General features: G+C 40.6%; 1 protein-coding gene across 1 annotated transcript in view; it reads left to right on the top strand.

The window, feature by feature from the left end:
- The window catches only part of pde5ab (phosphodiesterase 5A, cGMP-specific, b), a 141,620-nt gene extending 123,279 nt beyond the window's left edge, over positions 1-18,341 (top strand). The window contains exons 17-22 of the mRNA XM_083936760.1: positions 1,608-1,708; positions 5,484-5,561; positions 6,401-6,464; positions 16,759-16,833; positions 17,944-18,027; positions 18,215-18,341. Of these exons, the coding sequence (XP_083792886.1) occupies positions 1,608-1,708; positions 5,484-5,561; positions 6,401-6,464; positions 16,759-16,833; positions 17,944-18,027; positions 18,215-18,334 (522 nt within the window). The 3' untranslated portion in view covers positions 18,335-18,341. The remainder of the gene's footprint in view (positions 1-1,607; positions 1,709-5,483; positions 5,562-6,400; positions 6,465-16,758; positions 16,834-17,943; positions 18,028-18,214) is intronic.
- The last annotated feature ends 1,108 nt before the right edge of the window (positions 18,342-19,449 follow it).

The following is a 19,449-nucleotide window of genomic DNA, read 5'->3' as shown; positions in this document are numbered from 1 at the left end:
TCAGCTATGTACATCAGTCTATGATAAGTGTCAGGCTTCAGTAAACCCTTTGACCAAACAAAAAAGAAGAATATTTCAGATAACCCTGTGGCGGTCGGTGTTAAATTTGTTTTTATTTAAAATAAAGCTGTGAAGAAAATATATTATAACAAACTGAAAGCCACATGTGAACGAGCTTCTAGTGCTTGGATCTGAACTGATCTGGAGACTTCCGATCCCTAACCCCTACTTTGTCTTTGTTAAAATGACCAGCGTTGTGTTTGGCAGCTCTGTTCTGTGGAAGCGGCTTCTCCCCCGTCACTCACACTCACAGTCACAAGCGGTCACACTTCACAGTAGCCTGGCACAGCAGCTCCAACTGGGCCAAGGCCGTTTAAGCAGCCTGGCTCTGCTGGCCATTTAGAGGACACTGGTCGAGTCCCTGGAAAAGGGTAGAATTTACATATAATTAAACAAACAAATATATAAATATATATTTATATATATATATATATATATATATATATATATATATATATATATATATATATATATATATATATATATATATATATATATATATATATATATATATACACACAGTATATACCTATATATGTCTGTTTGTACAGATATACAGTCCTAGAACTGCAAGCATCTACAAAAGAAACAATATCTATAATTATACCTGTAGTAATGTGAATATGACTAACATGTTATGGCAGTTAATATACCAGAGTGATATAAATAGAAGAAACAACTGCAGTTAAGGTGATAGAATATGAATATATACGGTATAATATAAACACCTTACCAGTTTCCAAGCTCCCATGTGCGTTTCCAAACTCCCATGTGCGTTTCCAAAGACAATTTGTGTATTCCTTTAACTTTTACTCTTGTAGAGGGCCTGTATAAGTGATGTAATCAGTTTATGTCACATAAAACTGTAATCAGGCTGAAAGCACTTTGAAAGGTCATCCTCATACTGGGTCACAGATGAAATAATTCTCAGTCGGAGGTTGCATGCGGTTTCTGTGTGGGGAAGTTGGTGTGGTAGTGTTCACAGACCATGTGCTGCCTGCTTGCTGCAGGATCCTGGATCTTTCCATATTATTTATTGTCAATTCTGCTCATTTTCCAGCTCCTTGCCTTCCCTGCAACACTCCAATGGGGCCCTATAAAATACAGTGACTTACAGCCTACTCTTATCTTTATGGCCTCAAAACAAACTCTTAAATACTCACAACTTCACAGCACCACTTACCCCCACTGCTGCTGGACACAATCAGACATAATCACACAGATGCAAGCACACATACACATACACACACCCTGTTTCAAACCATTTCTCATGCAGTGCAGGCGGAAGAGGCTGAAAAATACGTAAGTTGTTTGTGTGTGTGTGTGCGTGTGTTTATGTAGTTTACTGTTGTCATGGCAACCCCTTGGTGGTCAATCACAGAACAAATCAACACTATCAGTTCATAGTATCTATTCCTTAGAGGGCTGCAATCTGACTATGTATAGACACACTTACACAGACAAACTTTTATGTATATACTGTATTAAATAAAATACAGAGCTGATTCTGCACTTACACAATTCTTCCTTTGTGTTTTTCTCACCAGGGAAACCAGATCCTGAGTGGTCTCTCCCTGGACGAGTACAAGGCCACTCTGAAGATGATTGAGAGGGCTATTCTGGCCACGGACCTGGCCCTGTACATGAAGTAGGTACCAAATGTCAAGCCCAGCTGGAAATCTGACTGGAGAGGGGTGGAGAGGGGGAAGACAGAAGAATAAGAGTCAATTTGGGCAGAGGAAAGGGAGGCTTTTCAGGATTATTTTTTACTGTGCTTTTTTCATCTCCAGAATACAAGATCACACCAGTTCTGTCACTCCAGGATGCTGATAATGTCTTTATTATTTCTTACATGGATTAATATACAGAAATGACACTTTTACTTTTAAAACATCAGCTTGTTCAAACTGTCTGCTTTAAAGAGTACAGGGTACGCACATCCAAAATAACTTAAACTATCAAAACATCTGACTAAGTCAAGATCCACATGTTGTGTTTAAAAAACCCATTCATCACACTCACTCATCTTCAACCGCTTATCCGGGATTGGGTTGCGGGGGCATCAGCTCTCGCAGGGGACCCCAAACTTCCCTTTCCCGGGCCACATTGACCAGCTCTAACTGGGTTATCCCGAGGCGTTCCCAGGCCAGTGTGGAGATATAATCTCTCCACCTAGTACTGGGTCTTTTCCCGAGGCCTCCACCCTGCTGGACATGCCTGGAACACCTCCCGAGGGAGACGCCCAGGGGGCATCCTTACTAGGTGCGCGAACCACCACAACTGGCTCCTTGCAACGCAAAGGAGCAGCAGCTCTACTCGACTCTACCTCACGGATGGCTGAACTTCTCACCCTATCTCTAAGGGAGACTCCAGCCACCCTCCTGAGAAAACCCATTTCGGCCACTTGTACCCGTGACCTCGTTCTTTAAGTCATGACCCAGCTTTCATGGACATAGGTGAGGGTAGGAACGGAGACTAACTGGTAGATAGAGAGCTTTGCCTTCTGGCTCAGCTCTCGTTTTGTCACAATGGTGCGGTAGGGCGACTGCAATACTGCCCCCGCTGCTCCGATTCTCCGGCCAAAGGTACTTGAACTCCTTTGCTTTGGGTAAGGACTCATTCCCTACCTGGAGTAAGCAATCCACCACCCTGCTGAGGGCCATGGCTTCAGATTTAGAGGTGCTGATCCTCATCCCAGCCGTTTCACACTCGGCTGTGAACCGATCCAGTGAGTGCTGAAGGTCACTGACCGATGATGCCATCATGACCACATCATCTGCAAAAAGCAGAGACGAGATCCTCAGCCTACGGAACTGCAACTGCAATATCCTGCCCATGAAAATCACAAACAGGATTGGTGACAAAGCGCACCCCTGGCGGAGTCCCCACCGGGAACGAATCTGACTTACTGCCGAGGATCCGGACACAGCTCTCGCTTTGAGTGTACAGAGATTGGATGGCCTCACTCCATACTCCCGCAGCACCTCCCACCGTATCTTCCGGGGGACCCGGTCATTTGCCCTCTCCAGATCCACAAAACACATGTAGACTGGATGGGCATACTCCCAGGCCCCCTCCAGGATCCTTGCGAGAGTGAAGAGCTAGTCCGTTGTTCCATGTCCAGGAAGGAATCCGCATTGTTCCTCTTCAATCTGAGGTTCGACTATAGGACAAACCCTCCTTTCCAGCAGCTTGGAGTAGACTTTACCAGGGAGGCTGAGTAGTGCGATACCCCTGTAATTGGCACACACCCTCTAGTTCCCCTGCTTAAACAGGGGAACCACCACCCCGGTCTGCCACTCCCTTTGCACTGTTCCAGACGTGTCAACCAAGACCTTTTTAACCCGGTACCTTGCAACTACATCCGGAGTCTTCTGTTATAACATATCCTGGAAGGACTCCTTCAGTCGGACAGCTTCCCTGACCACTGGTGCCCACCACGGTGTTCGAGGGTTACAGCCCCTTAAGGCACATAAGACTTTGAGGCCACAGCTCACCGCTGCAGCTTCAGCAATGGAAGCATTGAAAATTGAACACAAAAACCCAGTAATTTTTATTATCCACTGTTTTATCACTGAGATGCAGAACAAGAAATATTGAAATTGAATCATCCCGCTCAGTACTTGTGATCTGCATGACTGAGAAAATGTAGAAAGATTTAAAATAGTAATATATATATACATTTGAGATCAAAATTAGTGTTAATACTTGATTTATTTTGAAATACTGTTATTTTTTATTGTTCATAATCTGATAGAATATCAGCTGTGGCTACACCCCTGCTGTACTAGCATTTTTTTCCAAAATAACCAAGGGACTTCGACAAAAACCTTTATTTTGAAGAAAAAAAAAAAAAAAAAGCAATGATCAAAATTAGAGAACAGTAACCACTGTGTCGGAAGAGAAGATTTCAACAATGTTTTCTTTGGGCTATAGGATTAAAAAATGAATAGGAAGTGTAGAGGCCACAGCTTTGAATGGCTTCTCACAATGCTCTGGTTTGATCTTGGTCCATTCTGCTCAGTCTCTTCCACAGTTCACTAACTGTAGTGGGTTTCTTAGACATTCATTTGTTGACAAGGGTTTTCCAGAGATCCTCTGTGGGGTTTAGATCTGGACTCTGGGCTGGCCATTGTTTCAATATTCTTAGCTTCAAGGAACTGCTTTACCTGTTTTGCAGTTTGACAGGGAACATTGTCTTGCATGAAAATTGCAGCTGATTGGGAGATAATTGCAGTGAAGATATTGCATGTTGATGAAGGAGGTTCACATAAACATTTGCATTCAACCTTCCATGTATCTGTACAAGAGACTCCTGCTGCAGAAAATATCCCCTAAAGCATGACATGACATTGCTAAAGTTCAATTTATTCTGGTCTGATTGCAATCATTATGTTCGTCATCGGACTGGGAAAGACTTAACCCAAAGTGTGTAAAGAAGTCAGTTACATTTGAAGGAAGAAGTGTCAGACTAGAAGAATAATTTGTTCTCTAATTTTGATCTTCAGTGTATATAACTTTAAATACATTTTATGAATAACTAAATAAATAAAGTTCCCACATATTAGATACAACATATAAGAAGATTAAATCAAATTTAGACCGTAAATCACATGAATTATTCAAAGAAGTATCAGGAAAAACTTGAAAAATTGAGACTCTGTTACTCGCCCAGTAGGCGAGAGGACAACACAGCTTAAAGTCTCTTGAGATAATAAATGAAACAAGATATTGGAGTTGTTTGATATTTGAGATATTAAGAGTAAAGTCTAAGGCCTGTCAATTACTTAGAACTATCCTCTGTTTTTCAAATATTACAACTTACAAAAAAGAGTTTGAGATCAAAATCTAAATTGAAGCCCTTGGCTGAGTATTAGGGTAAAAATATATAATGCCTGTCTTGCCTCATGCCTGGAACACCTCCCTAGGGAGGCGCCTAGAGAGAATCCTTACTAGATGCCCGAACCACCTCAATTTTTATTTTATTTTATTTATTTATTTTATTATTGATGTCCCCTCTGGTTATGGCTCTCTCTACATGCTCAGTCCCAATGTGTCTCAGTGTGGATGGATTGTGTTTAAAAAAAGGTTGAAATGTCACAGGTTTTTTTTTATTGTTAGTATGGATGCTACTTCTGTGCTCTGAAATGTTGTTTTTCCTGTGTAAGCCAAGCCACAGGGACATTTAATCATACACAAACATCCAACATTTTGTTTGTTTTTGTCCCTTCTTGTTTTAAATGTGCTTCATAAATAAAGTTCGAGTTGAGTTTAGACAGTTATAGGTAACGGAGCTAAGTGGTAGGTTATATACTGTGAGGATAATTATCTGCTGTGTCATAGCATGTGTGTGTGTGTGTGTGTGTGTGTGTGTGTGTGTGTGTGTGTGTGTGTGTGTGTGTGTGTGTGTGTGTGTGTGTTAGGAGGCGTGGGGAGTTCTTTGAGCTCACCAAGAACAGCCAGTTTGTTTGGGAGGACGAGCATCATAGAGACTTACTGAGGTGAGTACCAATTCTCAAAAACTCAAAAGACATGCCAACTTTGTGACTTTCTAGCTGAATCTAGTGAGAAAGTCAACACTGTAAGTAGCAGTGTCAGCCCAGCTATTCCCCCAGCTTCCAGTTTTTATGCTAAGCTAGGCTATTAACATCCTGACTCCAGCTCTATACTCAACACCGACATGAGTTTGATATCGATCTTCTCATCTCACTCTTGGAAAGAAAACAAGTGTATTTCCCAGTACGTTTATTGGAACTGAAAGCAAGACTCCTAAGTACTGTGTACTTTGAAATTATTGTTAGTAGTTATTTTTCTTTATTTTATGATGAACACATCAGTTATACTACAAGCCTGTGAATGTTCTCATTTGTCCAGGTCATTGTTATCCCCATAGCAAAAAAAAAAAAAACAACGTAATGCAAAGGTGTCTCACTGAAGAATGAAGTTATTGTAATTGCTCACAAGCTCAACCGTTGTTTTTTTCGACGGAGCATGTGGACGGGGAAATCATATTTTGAAAGGGTGTTAGGTCAGACTTAACAGCCCCATACCCTGACAGCACTATGAGACAGATGATCTGTAGCAATGTCCAAATGAAGCTTCATGAAGCAGTAGTTGTATTTGTTAACCCCTCTGGAGCTCTTGGTTTAAAGGAAAGGGCTCAATGAATGGTGATTCAGTGTGTTTTCAACCCTTTGTTGAACAGAGATCTCCATCTAGTGGAAATGAAAATGATGAAAATGGTTCATGAAGCCTCATTTGGACATCACTAACGAGCTGTGAAACAGTCATGTAGTTCTTCCCACATGATCAATGTGTGTCAATGTATCTCCCCCGTCAGGTCAATGCTGATGACTGCATGTGATATCTCAGCCATCACCAAGCCTTGGCCAGTGCAAAAAAGGGTAAACCCATCCATCTTTACCTCTTATGTATCTATATATATGTTGGTTGAATAACAATTTTTGGTCTTCTCTGGTAAACGATTGTTTTTTTTCTTTCCTTCCTTCTGGTTGCCGTCGTCAGTTTGTGTAGGACATAAACATTTATTTTCATCCAAAAGCCATAAGATGGTATTCAGCACAGATAAGATAATCATTGGTAGTATGAATGTGAAGTACTAATTTTTTTGTGTCAAATAGTTCTGTCATGTCTGCCTAGGCTCTGCAGCACTGCTGCTTCATATCTTGATCTTTCTTTCATATTTGATTCTGCCATTTCTCGCTCACTTACTTCATAACTCTCTCCCTCCATCTCTGGAGGGACTTCACTGTCCCTGTTGTTTTACCTCCATCCTTCGTTAGTCTGCACCTCATTAGGAACCACGGGTATAATGCAGAGAGGCCTAGACAGGCACACTGTGGCTGTGTGTGTTGACAAGTGAGTGCTCATTAATTAAAACAGCTGTGTCCCCGTCCTCAGATGACACCTCTTTAAAAAACATATACAGGGAAGCAAACATGCAAATATGTCCTCTCACTTAAGCAAACAGTCATCTGCCAAAACTAAGGGAGACTATTATTATTGTTGTTTATTTTAAGTAGTCGTGTTTGTTAACCTGACTCCACCAGATCGATTGATTCGCATGATACATTTGCTCAGCATATCCATCTGGGAACTCTTGTTTGGAGATCTTTTGAGAAGGGCCAAAAATACTGGTTGGTGATTGGATAAACCATCCGTCTATCACTACCTATGTTGATGATTGAGGGGCTAAATCAACAGATCAGATCAACAAAACATATGACATATTAACAGAGTGTCGAGGCAAAGCTCAGAATGTAAATAACATGTCTGTAAAGGATATTTGCATCTTTTCCTCTGAGAAAAGCTTCTAGTGCTGTTTTTTTGCTCTTCTTTAAGAGAAGGAATTCTCTAATTCTGATAAAACTTTCTCCATAGCTGCTCATCTCATATGTGGAAGCCGCCATGATGTTTACACTGAACAGTCACTTCTCATTGCGTCACAGTAAAATACAATGGAGCTTACGAGATCAGGATGGTCTCCTGAGGCTACGTGTTTGTGTCCACATGATAAATGTCCAATATTATTAACTCTCCCTTCAGCTCTGTTTAGCAACTCCGGAGACAAAAATGTGACTGCTAGGTGCTCCACAATCTTCAGTAGTTGCTCACTTTGTCTGTCTAAAGGCTGGAGCTGAGCAGTAAGTGTTCAGGATAGCTTTTCTTCTGAAAGCAGCCGCCTGCAGTGCTGTGGAGGAAAATTATGTAGATGAGAGGAAAGATGGATCAAAACAAACTGCAGGCCATTTAAACAAAAACACTCCAAGCCCTGTAGAATCAAGTGGAACAGCTGAGTTGGTTTTAGTTTGTCACTATGAGTGGCACCTTTCTCATTACACATAGTCAGCTACAACAGCGTATAAGGGCCAGGTATAAAAAAAGAAAACTGAAGCGGGGAAGGGGGGTAACATTTTGAGAAAAATGTTGCAGATTTATGAGATTAAAGTGGCATATCTACAAGAAAATAATCTTGCAGATTTACGAGTTTAAAAACATGCAAATCTACGAGGAAAAAACACACGGATTTACAAAAGTTTAACAACTAAAAAAGTTGAAAATGTATTAAATTCAAAGTCTTATTTGAACTTGTGACAACACATGGTTCAAATGCTACGATAAACAAGCAACAAACAAACAAACAATACAGAACGACAACCCATAATACTTGATTGATATACTAAGAGCTATAATTAACGTTAGATATAAGGCCACAGAAGCTGTATCGTTTACCCTATATTAGCTTAGCCAATGTGTTGTGATGAGTTATTTTGTCAAAGTAAGAGAAATGTAAATTAGCCAAGTCCTGATGTTATTTTACCTGTGTGGGTAAATGTCTCCTAAGCATTACATGTTTTACATGTATTTAATGGTGTTAAACTAAAGTCTAACTTCTTACTTATGTAACCATATATTGTTTTAACGGCCCAATTAAGCTTTGTGTTTACAGTAGACGTTCAAAAGGACGCTGACACCGGTGAATCAACATTAGCCGTGTGCTACCCATGGCCCCACTCTGATGCCCCTACCTCCTCGCTGTAAACACTGGGAGCTCCAAACAAGTCTGTCAACACATCCAGGACCATACTTGAGTCCGTCACAATAAATGATAAATGAAAATGAAAAGAAGAGCAGCCAGGGCACTGTGCTGGCCCCTCTTCTTTTCATTTTCATTGGAGGGGCTCCAGTGCTGCTGACCAGTGTCAGACGTGGTGTCCTTCAGCCTGACATACTCTGGCCTGTCAGTGAGGTAGTCTCTGACCCAGTCCACCAAATAGGGGTCCACTCCCATCCTGTTCAGTTTGACCTGAAGTATAGGGTGCTGGATGGTATTAAAGGCACTGGAGAAGTCCAAGAAGAGAATCTTTGCTGTGCCACTTCCCTTATCTACCTGGGAGTGGACCTGGGCGTGTGGTACCTGGGGTCTGAGGAGGCTGAGGAAGAGCCACTCCAACGTCTTCATCAGGTGTGAAGTGAGTGCCACCGGTCGGAAGTCATTCAGCTCGCTGGGCCTGTTCTTCTGAAGATCCGTTGTAGTGGTTCGCCCAGTTCTGCAGTGCAGGTCTTCAGTAGTTTCGGACACACTTTATCAGGGCCTGCTGATTTCCTGGGTCGGAGCTTCCTCAGCTGTCCTCTGACCTGGTCTCTGGTGATGTGAGGCGGGGATTGTGTTGAGGTGGAGCCCTTTCCTTTAAACCAAGAGCTCCATCTAGTGGGCTCAATGAATACAACTAATGTTTCATGAAGAGGCAGTGTCTGACGTCCCCACTCACGACAGACGGAAGGGGTTTTACTCTGCATACTCCCTGGTTCCCAGAAAGACGGTAAAATATCAGACCCATTTTGGATCTCCACATCCTAAATTGCTGCATTGCTTGCAAAACGTTCCACATGCTATCAAGCTGACTTTCATGTCGAGGCGGCCCTGAAACACAGGACATTCCTGCGTTTCGCCTTCCAAGGGGTAGCCTATAACAGGTTGCCGTTCAGCTATTCCCTGGCTGGGAACAACACAGTACTGTTGAAAAGGGATGGGTGTACAATATATGTCAGTTGTGTTACACCTGGTTTCCCTCTGGGCACGTTATACATAAATGTTCCTTTGTACTGGTGTGCGGAGTATCTTTTGCTTGTCTTTTGACCCCTGCCAGGTGGCTCTACCCATTTTAGTAGCATACTACCTCAGTTGGCTGGGGTTTTAGCTTTGGCTACACATTGTAACATATTGCCACTTCCCTTGACACTGAACCAACTTGTGTATTGTAAATATAAGTTTAAGCATGCATTATTTACAAATAGGCATGTAAAGACACAGTAAAAGTTTGATGTATATTTTAGTGTTACATTCTCACTGAAAAAGGCAGGATTTCACCAGTCTTCATGTCTTAGATGTCCGAATGTAGAAAGGATATGCCACAACCATGAAAATATGATGCAAAAGGACTTTAGACTTTAGACCCTTTAAAAGATATAAACGTTAGACATTCTAAATGTGCTCTAGTTTATTTCCCGTTGCAGTCACAGTGTATGTAAATGACAGCAACTGACAGGAAGTTAACAAGGACCAAGGCTGTTGCCTAGAAATGGAATTCCGTCGAAAAGGTCTATACAGCCACAGCACTATACTAAGTGATGACATGTATCAATCTTTTGTGTATTTTACCAACTGTGCATCATTACTTTGATAGAATAATTAACAATTGCTATCCACTGTTCATTGTTTACTATGAATGATGAGAAATCATCATTCATGTAATTTAATTCTTTAACAGCCTGACAGTTTAAAATAGTTTACGTTTATAGTTTATGTTTGAAAGTATAAAAATCATATCTGAGAAAATGGTTTTACATAAAAATAAAAATATGTCCATATTTACACCAAAGAGGCTAGAATAATTATATAATAATCTAACCTCTTTGTTTAAACTTTACACTAAATATATTTCTGTTTTAGCTATATAAGCTTGGTCTTAACTAATCTGAAGCCCATAATCTTTCCTACCAACTCAAAAACAGTGTTGTTGTAATAAAGTAGACTCTTGCATTGCGCTCCGCCATGTTGAAAAGGTCAAAGGTTATCTCATCTCGGCAACTTGTGTATCAAAATATTCTACGAATTTCACAGTAGAAAATACCACATGAGGGGGTATTCATGTGCAATTTTCACGTCGGCTTTTGGTATTTACCATATTTTCCATAGGACATGAAGGCTCCATTAAACTCACCCACAGCTTGGCTCGAAGCGACAGTGATACGGTGCTGCAGGCTTAACCTGGTAAGTTTACCAATTTAACGTTTGATAATGTTTGTAACAGCATCCGTTAGTAGCAATGCTAGCTTGGGTAATGTAAGCTGGCCAGCTTACATTAGCGTGATATTGCTAACAATAGCTAACTTTAGCATTCGTGCTAACATTACTTTCTAACAGTGCCATTGACTCACTAAACGTTAGTAACTACCAAAGTAACTTAATACCTGGCTTCACAAAAGCTGAAACTCTGTAGACTGTTCTTGTTTTTTGTTGTTTACAGAGCTGTCGGCCATCGAAGGGGCCCTGTTTCAGAAAGCAGGCCCAACAAACTCAGAGCCTGACCTCTGAGGTGATCCTGAGATGGAAAACTCTGCATTTTCTGAACAGCTGATCAGAGTTACATCAATCAACTCTGAGTAGGTTGATGATTCATCTTGGCAACAGGTAAGTAAAAGACAGAGTCTCCATTTTAATCCTGTGGATGTAATGATATTAATGCATGTACTGTATATACACTCTGCACATTTATCTATAAAGAAAAGAGCCTTAGTCAGCGGTGGGAAAGTGTAAATAAGTTAACACAATTAAGTTTTGTTGTGTGGGGGGGAACTGTGGCTCAGTGCCAGAGTGGGTCGTCCTCCATTCAATAGATCGGCGGTTCGATTCCCATATCCCCCGGTCCACATGTCAAAGTGTCCTTGGGCAAGACACTGAACCCTGAATTGCTCCCCGTGCTGCGCATGGGTGTGTAAATTTGGTGTGAATGATTAGATTAGATGGTATGTAGATGACCACTGCCATCAGTGTGAATGTCTGTGTGAATGGGTGAATGTGACAAATACTGTGAAACCACCTTGAGTAGTCAGAAGACTAGAAAGGCGCTATATAAATACAAGTCCATTTACCATTCTGTGTTCTCCATGACTTCATAATTTAAAAATATAGTTGAAGATTAAAAATATCCTGAAAAATAATCCTGCTTTCTGAAATAGGGACCGGGAGCTCGCCCACACCGCCTTCATCTCAGCAGGCCAGACCGGTTAAGGTATCATGTGTTCAGTATAAACTTGTCACAACAGACACCATGCAAACATTGAGATATTTACATTCACCCGCAACTTCATTAGATGCTCTTGCAAAACAAAAAGCATAAAGTCTGTCAATGATGTGACATTTGCTGTGACAGACTGAGCTTGTCCCACAGTGAGGCTGTGACTTCTTATTTGGTGGAAGACACCAAAGTCTTTATATGTGAGTAACTTTAATCTGAAAACATTTTCTGTTTTGTTGTTAGTAGTAGTAGTTTTTTAACTTGTTGTCTCTCTTTTTCAAGCGGCATGTAAGACTTATTATGAGACATTCAGCTACAGATGCAGTCAGTCAGACCCTGTGTACCAGAGGTTCAGCCCAGAGAAGAAAGAGGGTAAAGGGTGCACTCACACTGTCCATTTGTACCATGCCCAAGCACGCCTCACAGCTAAAGTCTAGTTCGTTTAAGCAGTGTGAGTACAACTGTACCACGGCCTGGCAAGGCACGCTTGCCAACCGCGGCCCAGTTGGAAAAGGTGGGCTTTTGTAAAGTGCGGATGCACATGTACAGGCACCCTTGTAACCCTTGTACCCCATGCGCACACACACACACACACGCACGCACACACACACACACACACACACACACACACACACACACACACACACACACACACACACACACACACACACACACATATAATATCTTTGTTGTGTTAACACCAAAGAACAGCACTAATGTATTACTTGTGTTTCCAGCTGCTGGAAGCAAGGATCTAGGAGCTGTCTGAACTGTGTTCAGTTTTGCAGTAGAGACAGCCCACCACAGAAGGCGACCAACTCCGACATCATATGACCCTGAAGCAGCCAAGAGACTTCATTCAAATGTTATAGTGTGTGACCCAGACCAGGGGAACACAGTGTAAAGTTGTAGTTTTTTTTTCTTAATAAAGCTTTACTATTTAAGTATGTTCCTTCCTATGTCTCTTTTATTCTCAATAAACTGCTACTGGGACAGGTCTAGTAAATAATAGCAATAACGATAATTAGTAGTAGCAGTATTCTCATTAGTTGTATTATTATTAGTAGTAGTTTCATTATTATAATTATTATAATCATTATTTATAATAATAGTAGTAGTATCGTTATTTTTATTATAATTATCATTTTTAATTATAGTAGTAGTAGTAGTATCGTTATTATTATAATTATTATTTAAATGGGAGGGGCAAACGACCATATGCCCCAAAGCTTGCCAATGAGTGAGAGATTTGCTGTCCAATCAGAGATGACTTAACTTGAGCTGTCTGTGGTTTCATCCAATGGTTGTTTATGTCATTCAGGCAGGCCCGACGAGTGTGACATTATAATGCTAATTAGAGCCATTCGCACCTATGAGGGTTGCGTTTAGGAGTTAATCAGACACAGATTGGATTTCTGTGCTGTGTCTCTGTTACGTGCAATGCCACAGACTGCCTGGGTGCTACACTTTTGAATTTCCAAGTTCCGCTTTATAAAAATACTTTATAAATGAACATTTAGAAAATATTTTTTTTTTTTGTGAATTTGTGAATCGATGCAGAATCTTCATCATTGCCTTAATACAGTACATTATATATTGTCTGGACTGGTCCCCACAGACATTGCTGCTGAAAATTAGTTTAATTTCATGCATGCGCTTATGAACACATGTTCACATGCTGAATGCCGTTCATGCATTTCACTGCTGTTTTTTTATGTTTTTTTTTCTCTTTTTGTAATCATAATGATAGTTCTGCTTCATACTATCAAAGTTGTAAAAAATGGCACACAAGGGAAAGTGTTGGTGCCCTTGTGTTATTTTTGGGGGTACGCAATGTTAGTAGTGAGTGTATGGGCCATCCGACTCTGTTTTAGGTATAGACTGTATAAAAAATGGACGTAGTGTCTGTGACGTCACCCATAGGCTCCTGACGTCGCCATCTTGGCAGTGTAATGTCTCCATCTACTCCCAACTCATCCAAAAATGGACAAAGAAATGGAGCCGAGGCAGGCAGAATAAAGTCTTGCACGAAGCTAGCGGAGGCTAACAAGCTAGGCTTAATTTGCCGGGGAGGAAAGCTGAGGGCGGCAGCCTGGAGGGTAAGTCGTGCGTGTATCAACTTAAATTCAGACAGCTCAAACCGCGTACAGATTTTGATTGCCCGCAATCGTTTACAAAAATTTGGACAGGGTCAACAAAAAACTGGGAAAGATGAGGAATCCTCGAAAAACTCCTGTTTGGAACATTACACAGGTGAACAGGTTCACTGCAAGCAGGTGAGTGTCATGATTGGGTATCAAAAGAACATCCTTAAAAGGCTCAGTCGTTCACAAACAAGGATGGGGCGAGGTTCCCCACTTTGAGAGCAAATAGTTCAACATTCTAGAACAACTTTCTCAACGTTCAATTGCATGGAATTTAGAGATTTTATCATCTACATTCCATAATATCATTCATTTAAGAGAATCTGAGGAAATCTCTGCACGGTTCAAGTTAAAACTGTACCATTTAAAGTGAAAGCCATATATCAACAACAACCAGAAACAATGCCAGCTACTCTGGGCCAGAGCTCATCTGAGATGAACTGATGCAGAATGGAAAAGTGTGCTGTGGTCTGATGAGTCCACATTTCTAATTGTTTTTGGAAATCATGGACGTTGTGTCCTCTGGGCCAAAGAAGAAAGGGACCCTCCAGATTGTTATCAGCGCAAAGTTTGAAAGCTTGCATCTGTAATGAAAAACTGGAGCAAACAATATAATAAGTCAGGTTTTTGGATGAATAATTCAAAAGGCACCAACAAATGTCCATGGATTCAATTTAGTATCATGCACCAACAGCGCAAACACAGCTGAGAGCGAAAGTGTCGTAAAGATAGCAGAAAAAGCAGCTAACATTAGCCTCCATTGACAGCCCAAACTTCTGCAGAACTTTAAGCCTTACTATAATTTAAACAAGAAAGTTTTTTTTTGATGACTAGGTTGAAATATTGCACTTCCTTGTAGTGAAGTGTGCCTCTATTAGATGACAATACCAGCAGTGTCCCCAAGCTAATTTGAGCTTGAGAGTCTCTTTTAGAGAAACCCATAGGTTGAGGTTAAGCAAAACTTCTTTGGAAGTGAAATCAGGGCATAAAATGATTACACTTACAGACAGGTCTCAATTATTTTTATTTCAGTTTTGATTAAGGTAGCCTTGAATGGCCAATGACCCCAACAGTTTTGCTTGCTTGACCATACTGATCATGAACATATGACATAAGTGTGCAAGTATCCTACAAAATCAACAGTTGGGAAATGCTATCATAAATCCAGTAGAAGCTCTTTTTTGCTGTTGTTGGAAGTGTAGTAGAGCTGCCCCTGACCACTCAGGTTATTCAGACATGGAGCTAACTGGCTCTCCTGTGCAAACAAAAAAGAAGCATTGCTGTTTTGACTGACGTGAGTTCATTAAATAAAGATAAAGTCAGTTAGCCTCACTGGTTAACATTTGCATCATGCTTAGTGTTGGTTTTAGTCAGCTATAATAAGCTGTTTTTCTGAATGACTGCCCCTGCAGCTCCACAGTACTGAGCCTTTATTACAGAGTCATCAGTGAGCTCCAGATGGCTTAAACACACACATACTCACAGAGTGATACTGATTGGAGCCTGAAGCTGCAGTCAGATCTCGTTTAACCCTTTGTAAATAGATGTCTATTAATTTAGAGTACTACCGCTCTTTCGACAAACTTATCTCTCTCTTACTCTATTTGACTTGATTTGTTCATGTCTATCTCTCACTTACATTTCTTTTGTCTTGGTGTTTCTTGCATGCTTCTTCACTTATTCAATATGGAAGGTGTCCTGAATTGACACTATAAATAGCAGTGAATTGAAATTAAAAAAAACTCTCTTTTTTATGTAGTTAAATGGTTTTGTAACTAAAAGTGTAATATTATAGTATATTCCTACCCTCACCTATGTTCATGAATGCTGGGTCATGACCGAAAGAACGAGGTTGCGTACAAGCGGCCGACATGGGTTTTCTCAGGAGCATGGCTGGAGCCTCCCTTAGAGATAGGGTGAGAAGTTCAGCCATCTGTGAGGAACTTGAAGTAGAGCCGCTGCTCCTTTGCGTTGAAAGGAGTCAGTTGAGGTGGTTCGGGCATCTAGTAAGGATGCCCCCTTGGCGCCTCCCTAGGGAGGTGTTCCATGCATGTCCAGCTGGGAGGCCACGGGGAAGACCCAGCACCAGGTGGAGAGATTATATCTCTTGACCAGAAAGAGCCCTGAGTCCCATCCACTCAAATAATTTATACAGCAATAAAGTTCATGGGTTCTTGTGATTGGTTTAGAATGTTGCGGAGGCAGTTCCTGGTTTAGGCTTTAGAATGTCAATCACTCCCAGACAGGCTTTTGTTCGTTCACAAGTTGAATCCTCCGCTTACTGGTCACACAGTTCCACCAATGATCCACCAGTTCCTGTAGGAAGAACACTCTCTGCACACCCTACTCTGCAGCGTCCCACCTCCTCAGGGGATGACTCCCCTCATCTTACTGCACCTAGTTTAAACCTGGAGCTTATCTGCAACATCCTTTAATTATGCTTATGCTAAATTGATAATATAAAGGCATGCTAAGTTCTTTTTATTTAACTTCCATACGTGTACAGTGAGTAATAAAGAAAACTTCAATTACATTTTGACAAAAATGAATACTTCATGTTTAAAAATCCCCACAATGGTTAATGTGGCCTGGGAAAGGGAAGTTTGGGGTCCCTTGCTGGAGATGCTTCCTCCGCCACCCGACCCCCGATAAGCAGTTGAAGATGAGATGAGATGAACTGTAATATTGTTAAAGCTTTATTTGAACTCATCATTGTCTTCTTTCCGGTGCAGATTGCAGAGCTGGTAGCCACTGAGTTCTTTGAACAGGGGGATAAGGAGAGACGAGAGCTGAACATTGAGCCCAGTGTAAGTTCAGTGTCACTTCAGGTTCAGTTATTCTGTGAAACAAAAACCTCTCTAAGAAGCGCTATAGAAGCTCTGGTGTGCCTCAGGGATCTGTCATTGGTCCATTACTAATATACATGTGTTTTGACCTGGTTGTCATTGAAATACAGGACATCTCATTTAAAAGCTATACTGGTGATACTCAATTTTATGTTTTTGTGATCCCTGATCATTGTGGAACTATTTATGCCCCACAAAATTGCATGTCAGATATACAGTTATGGATGACCTTAGAGTGTTTTATACTTAAAATATGACAAAATTCAAGTGTTTGTTACTCAGTGAGAATTGAGACTTTTCCAATCTCATATTTTCTCACAACTCACCATGCAAACAGTCTTGGTATCATTTTTTTTCCTAATTATATACTGTAAGGAATATCATACAGACTACCTTTTACCATTCTCAAAATCTGCCTCCTGCTAGTTTGTCTGTGCTTTTCCATTGTATATATAGACAAACTAACCAATTACCATGGTTCAATCTGGCTTCATTACTTTATTGGCCCCTCTTGTGGCCTCCTCAGAAAGCAATACATTGGCAATAAACATTCAATTGCTGCAATGGTTGCAGCTTAATTTAGTTTTTAAACAATGATTTGGGAGTCTAAGATATGTCGGATATGATCGAAGGAAAATGTATTACTGTTATTTGTTTTAGTCCAGCTTCTCAAATGTGGGGATTTGCTGCTTTTATTTGTCATACATGAAAGTAAATGAAAACTCTTTGTTTTTTTGGCATTTTCACAAAACAAGCTATTGGAAGTTTTGACTACATAATGTGCCATTTAATGGGCTAAATAATGAATTGAGAAAAGAATTAGCTGATTAATCAACGATGGGAACAATTGTCAGTTGAAGATCATGTGGGAGTGCCCTGCCAATGGTTTAAAAACCGGGAAAAGCTGCTGGTAGTGGCTGTGGCTCCTTGAAATAGCTTGCCAACAGAACTTCATATATAGGCTTCTGTCAAATGAACTGAAGAAAACAGAGAAAATGTTTTTGCAATATTTGGATGCATATATTTTTGCACTATTTGGTTAACGCAGATTTGTTTGTCCTTTCACTTTAGGACCTGATGAATCGTGAGAAAAGAGATAAGATTCCAAGTATGCAGGTTTCCTTCATTGATGCCATTTGCACTCAGCTATATGAGGTGAATCAACCAATTTAACTTGCAGTCACTACTGTTTTTGTTTCTGGCAACCACTGTACCAAATGAATGGCTGGGAAAGGCATTTTGCCAGTGTCAATTGTGGACATATCATTCTGTTATTTCCCATCTGCTGGGATGCTCATTGATTTTTCCCTTGTTAACTAAAATGTCTTTGTCACTGTCGCAGACCTTGGCTGGCATGTCTGAGTTTTGCTCCCCGCTGTTGGAAGGATGTCAGATAAACCGGCAGCATTGGAAGTGTTTGGCTGAGGAGTGTGAGAAGGAGCTGGGTAATAGCTTGGGATGATCCCAACACAAGTTTCCAGCCCTGTCTAGCCTGGCCTCTCAAGATTTCATGGAATTAGCATGATACCTAAAATACAAACAATAAGATATTGGGAATGAGAAATGCCCCAAAAATGTATTTCCGCACTAGAGAAAGATAATCTGGTGAAAATCAAAACACCAGATTTGGTTTGCCAGTTAAATGGCAGATACACTTGCCTTGAAGAGAGTTTTTCTATCACATTAAGAATGACTCCAGTTTACTACATCTTTGGTCTTATTTGTCTACCCTTCCTCTTTGTAATAAGGTTGTTCTCACAAAGTTAATTACTCAAATCTGGGAATATGAAAATTTGAACTAAAGAACACTAATAGTCATGCTACCAGGCTTTACTTAGGGACATCAGTGCTTTGACTTAAATGCTTACATATGCATACTAGAAGGTTCACAAGAACAATGGTGGCATGCAGATGTTTAGGGTACAGTGTTGAGGTATTGTATTGTGTTTCAACTAGCTAATTACACAAGTACAGTTGATTATAATGGGAATGTCATTAGTTTTGTAAGTAGTTTAGTAATTACCCAAAGAACTGCAACAGGAAAGGGATTGCCAAAGTCATAATACTTAACCATAAAAGTCTGTACAAATTCCATAGCAATATTTCAAGTAGATGTTGAGATTTTTCAGTCAGGACCGATTATTAGCTAAAAATGTCACAAGCGTCTGGTTGCAGCTGCCACTCTAAGGCACTTCTAGTTGAAGCAGCTACTCTGAGGCAGTGACAATCTCAGACAGGAAATGCACACACACAAAAAAAGAAAAAATCATACTGACACTTTCGGTGCAGCAATCTTTCTCCCATATACAGATGTATATTAAATTAAAAAGTCATCCACTACATTTATTGATTTCACATTCCTCTAATGTTGATATGCCAGTGCAGCAACATATGGCCGACTATTAGCACTACTTTAACGTGTTTATTAATTCTGTCAAAATAACCCACTTCGGATGCTATCACTCCATTAAATGGCCGTAATCAGTGGTTATCAGCCTCATAGTTATGAGTTAGAAGATTCATGCTACACCTCCCAGCAGCTTCAGAAGGCTGATATCTATTCACATGATAAAGGTC

Source organism: Echiichthys vipera (genome assembly GCF_963691815.1).
Source record: "Echiichthys vipera genome assembly, chromosome: 22".
NCBI lineage: Eukaryota > Metazoa > Chordata > Actinopteri > Perciformes > Trachinidae > Echiichthys > Echiichthys vipera.
This window is presented reverse-complemented; position numbering and strand designations above follow the sequence as displayed.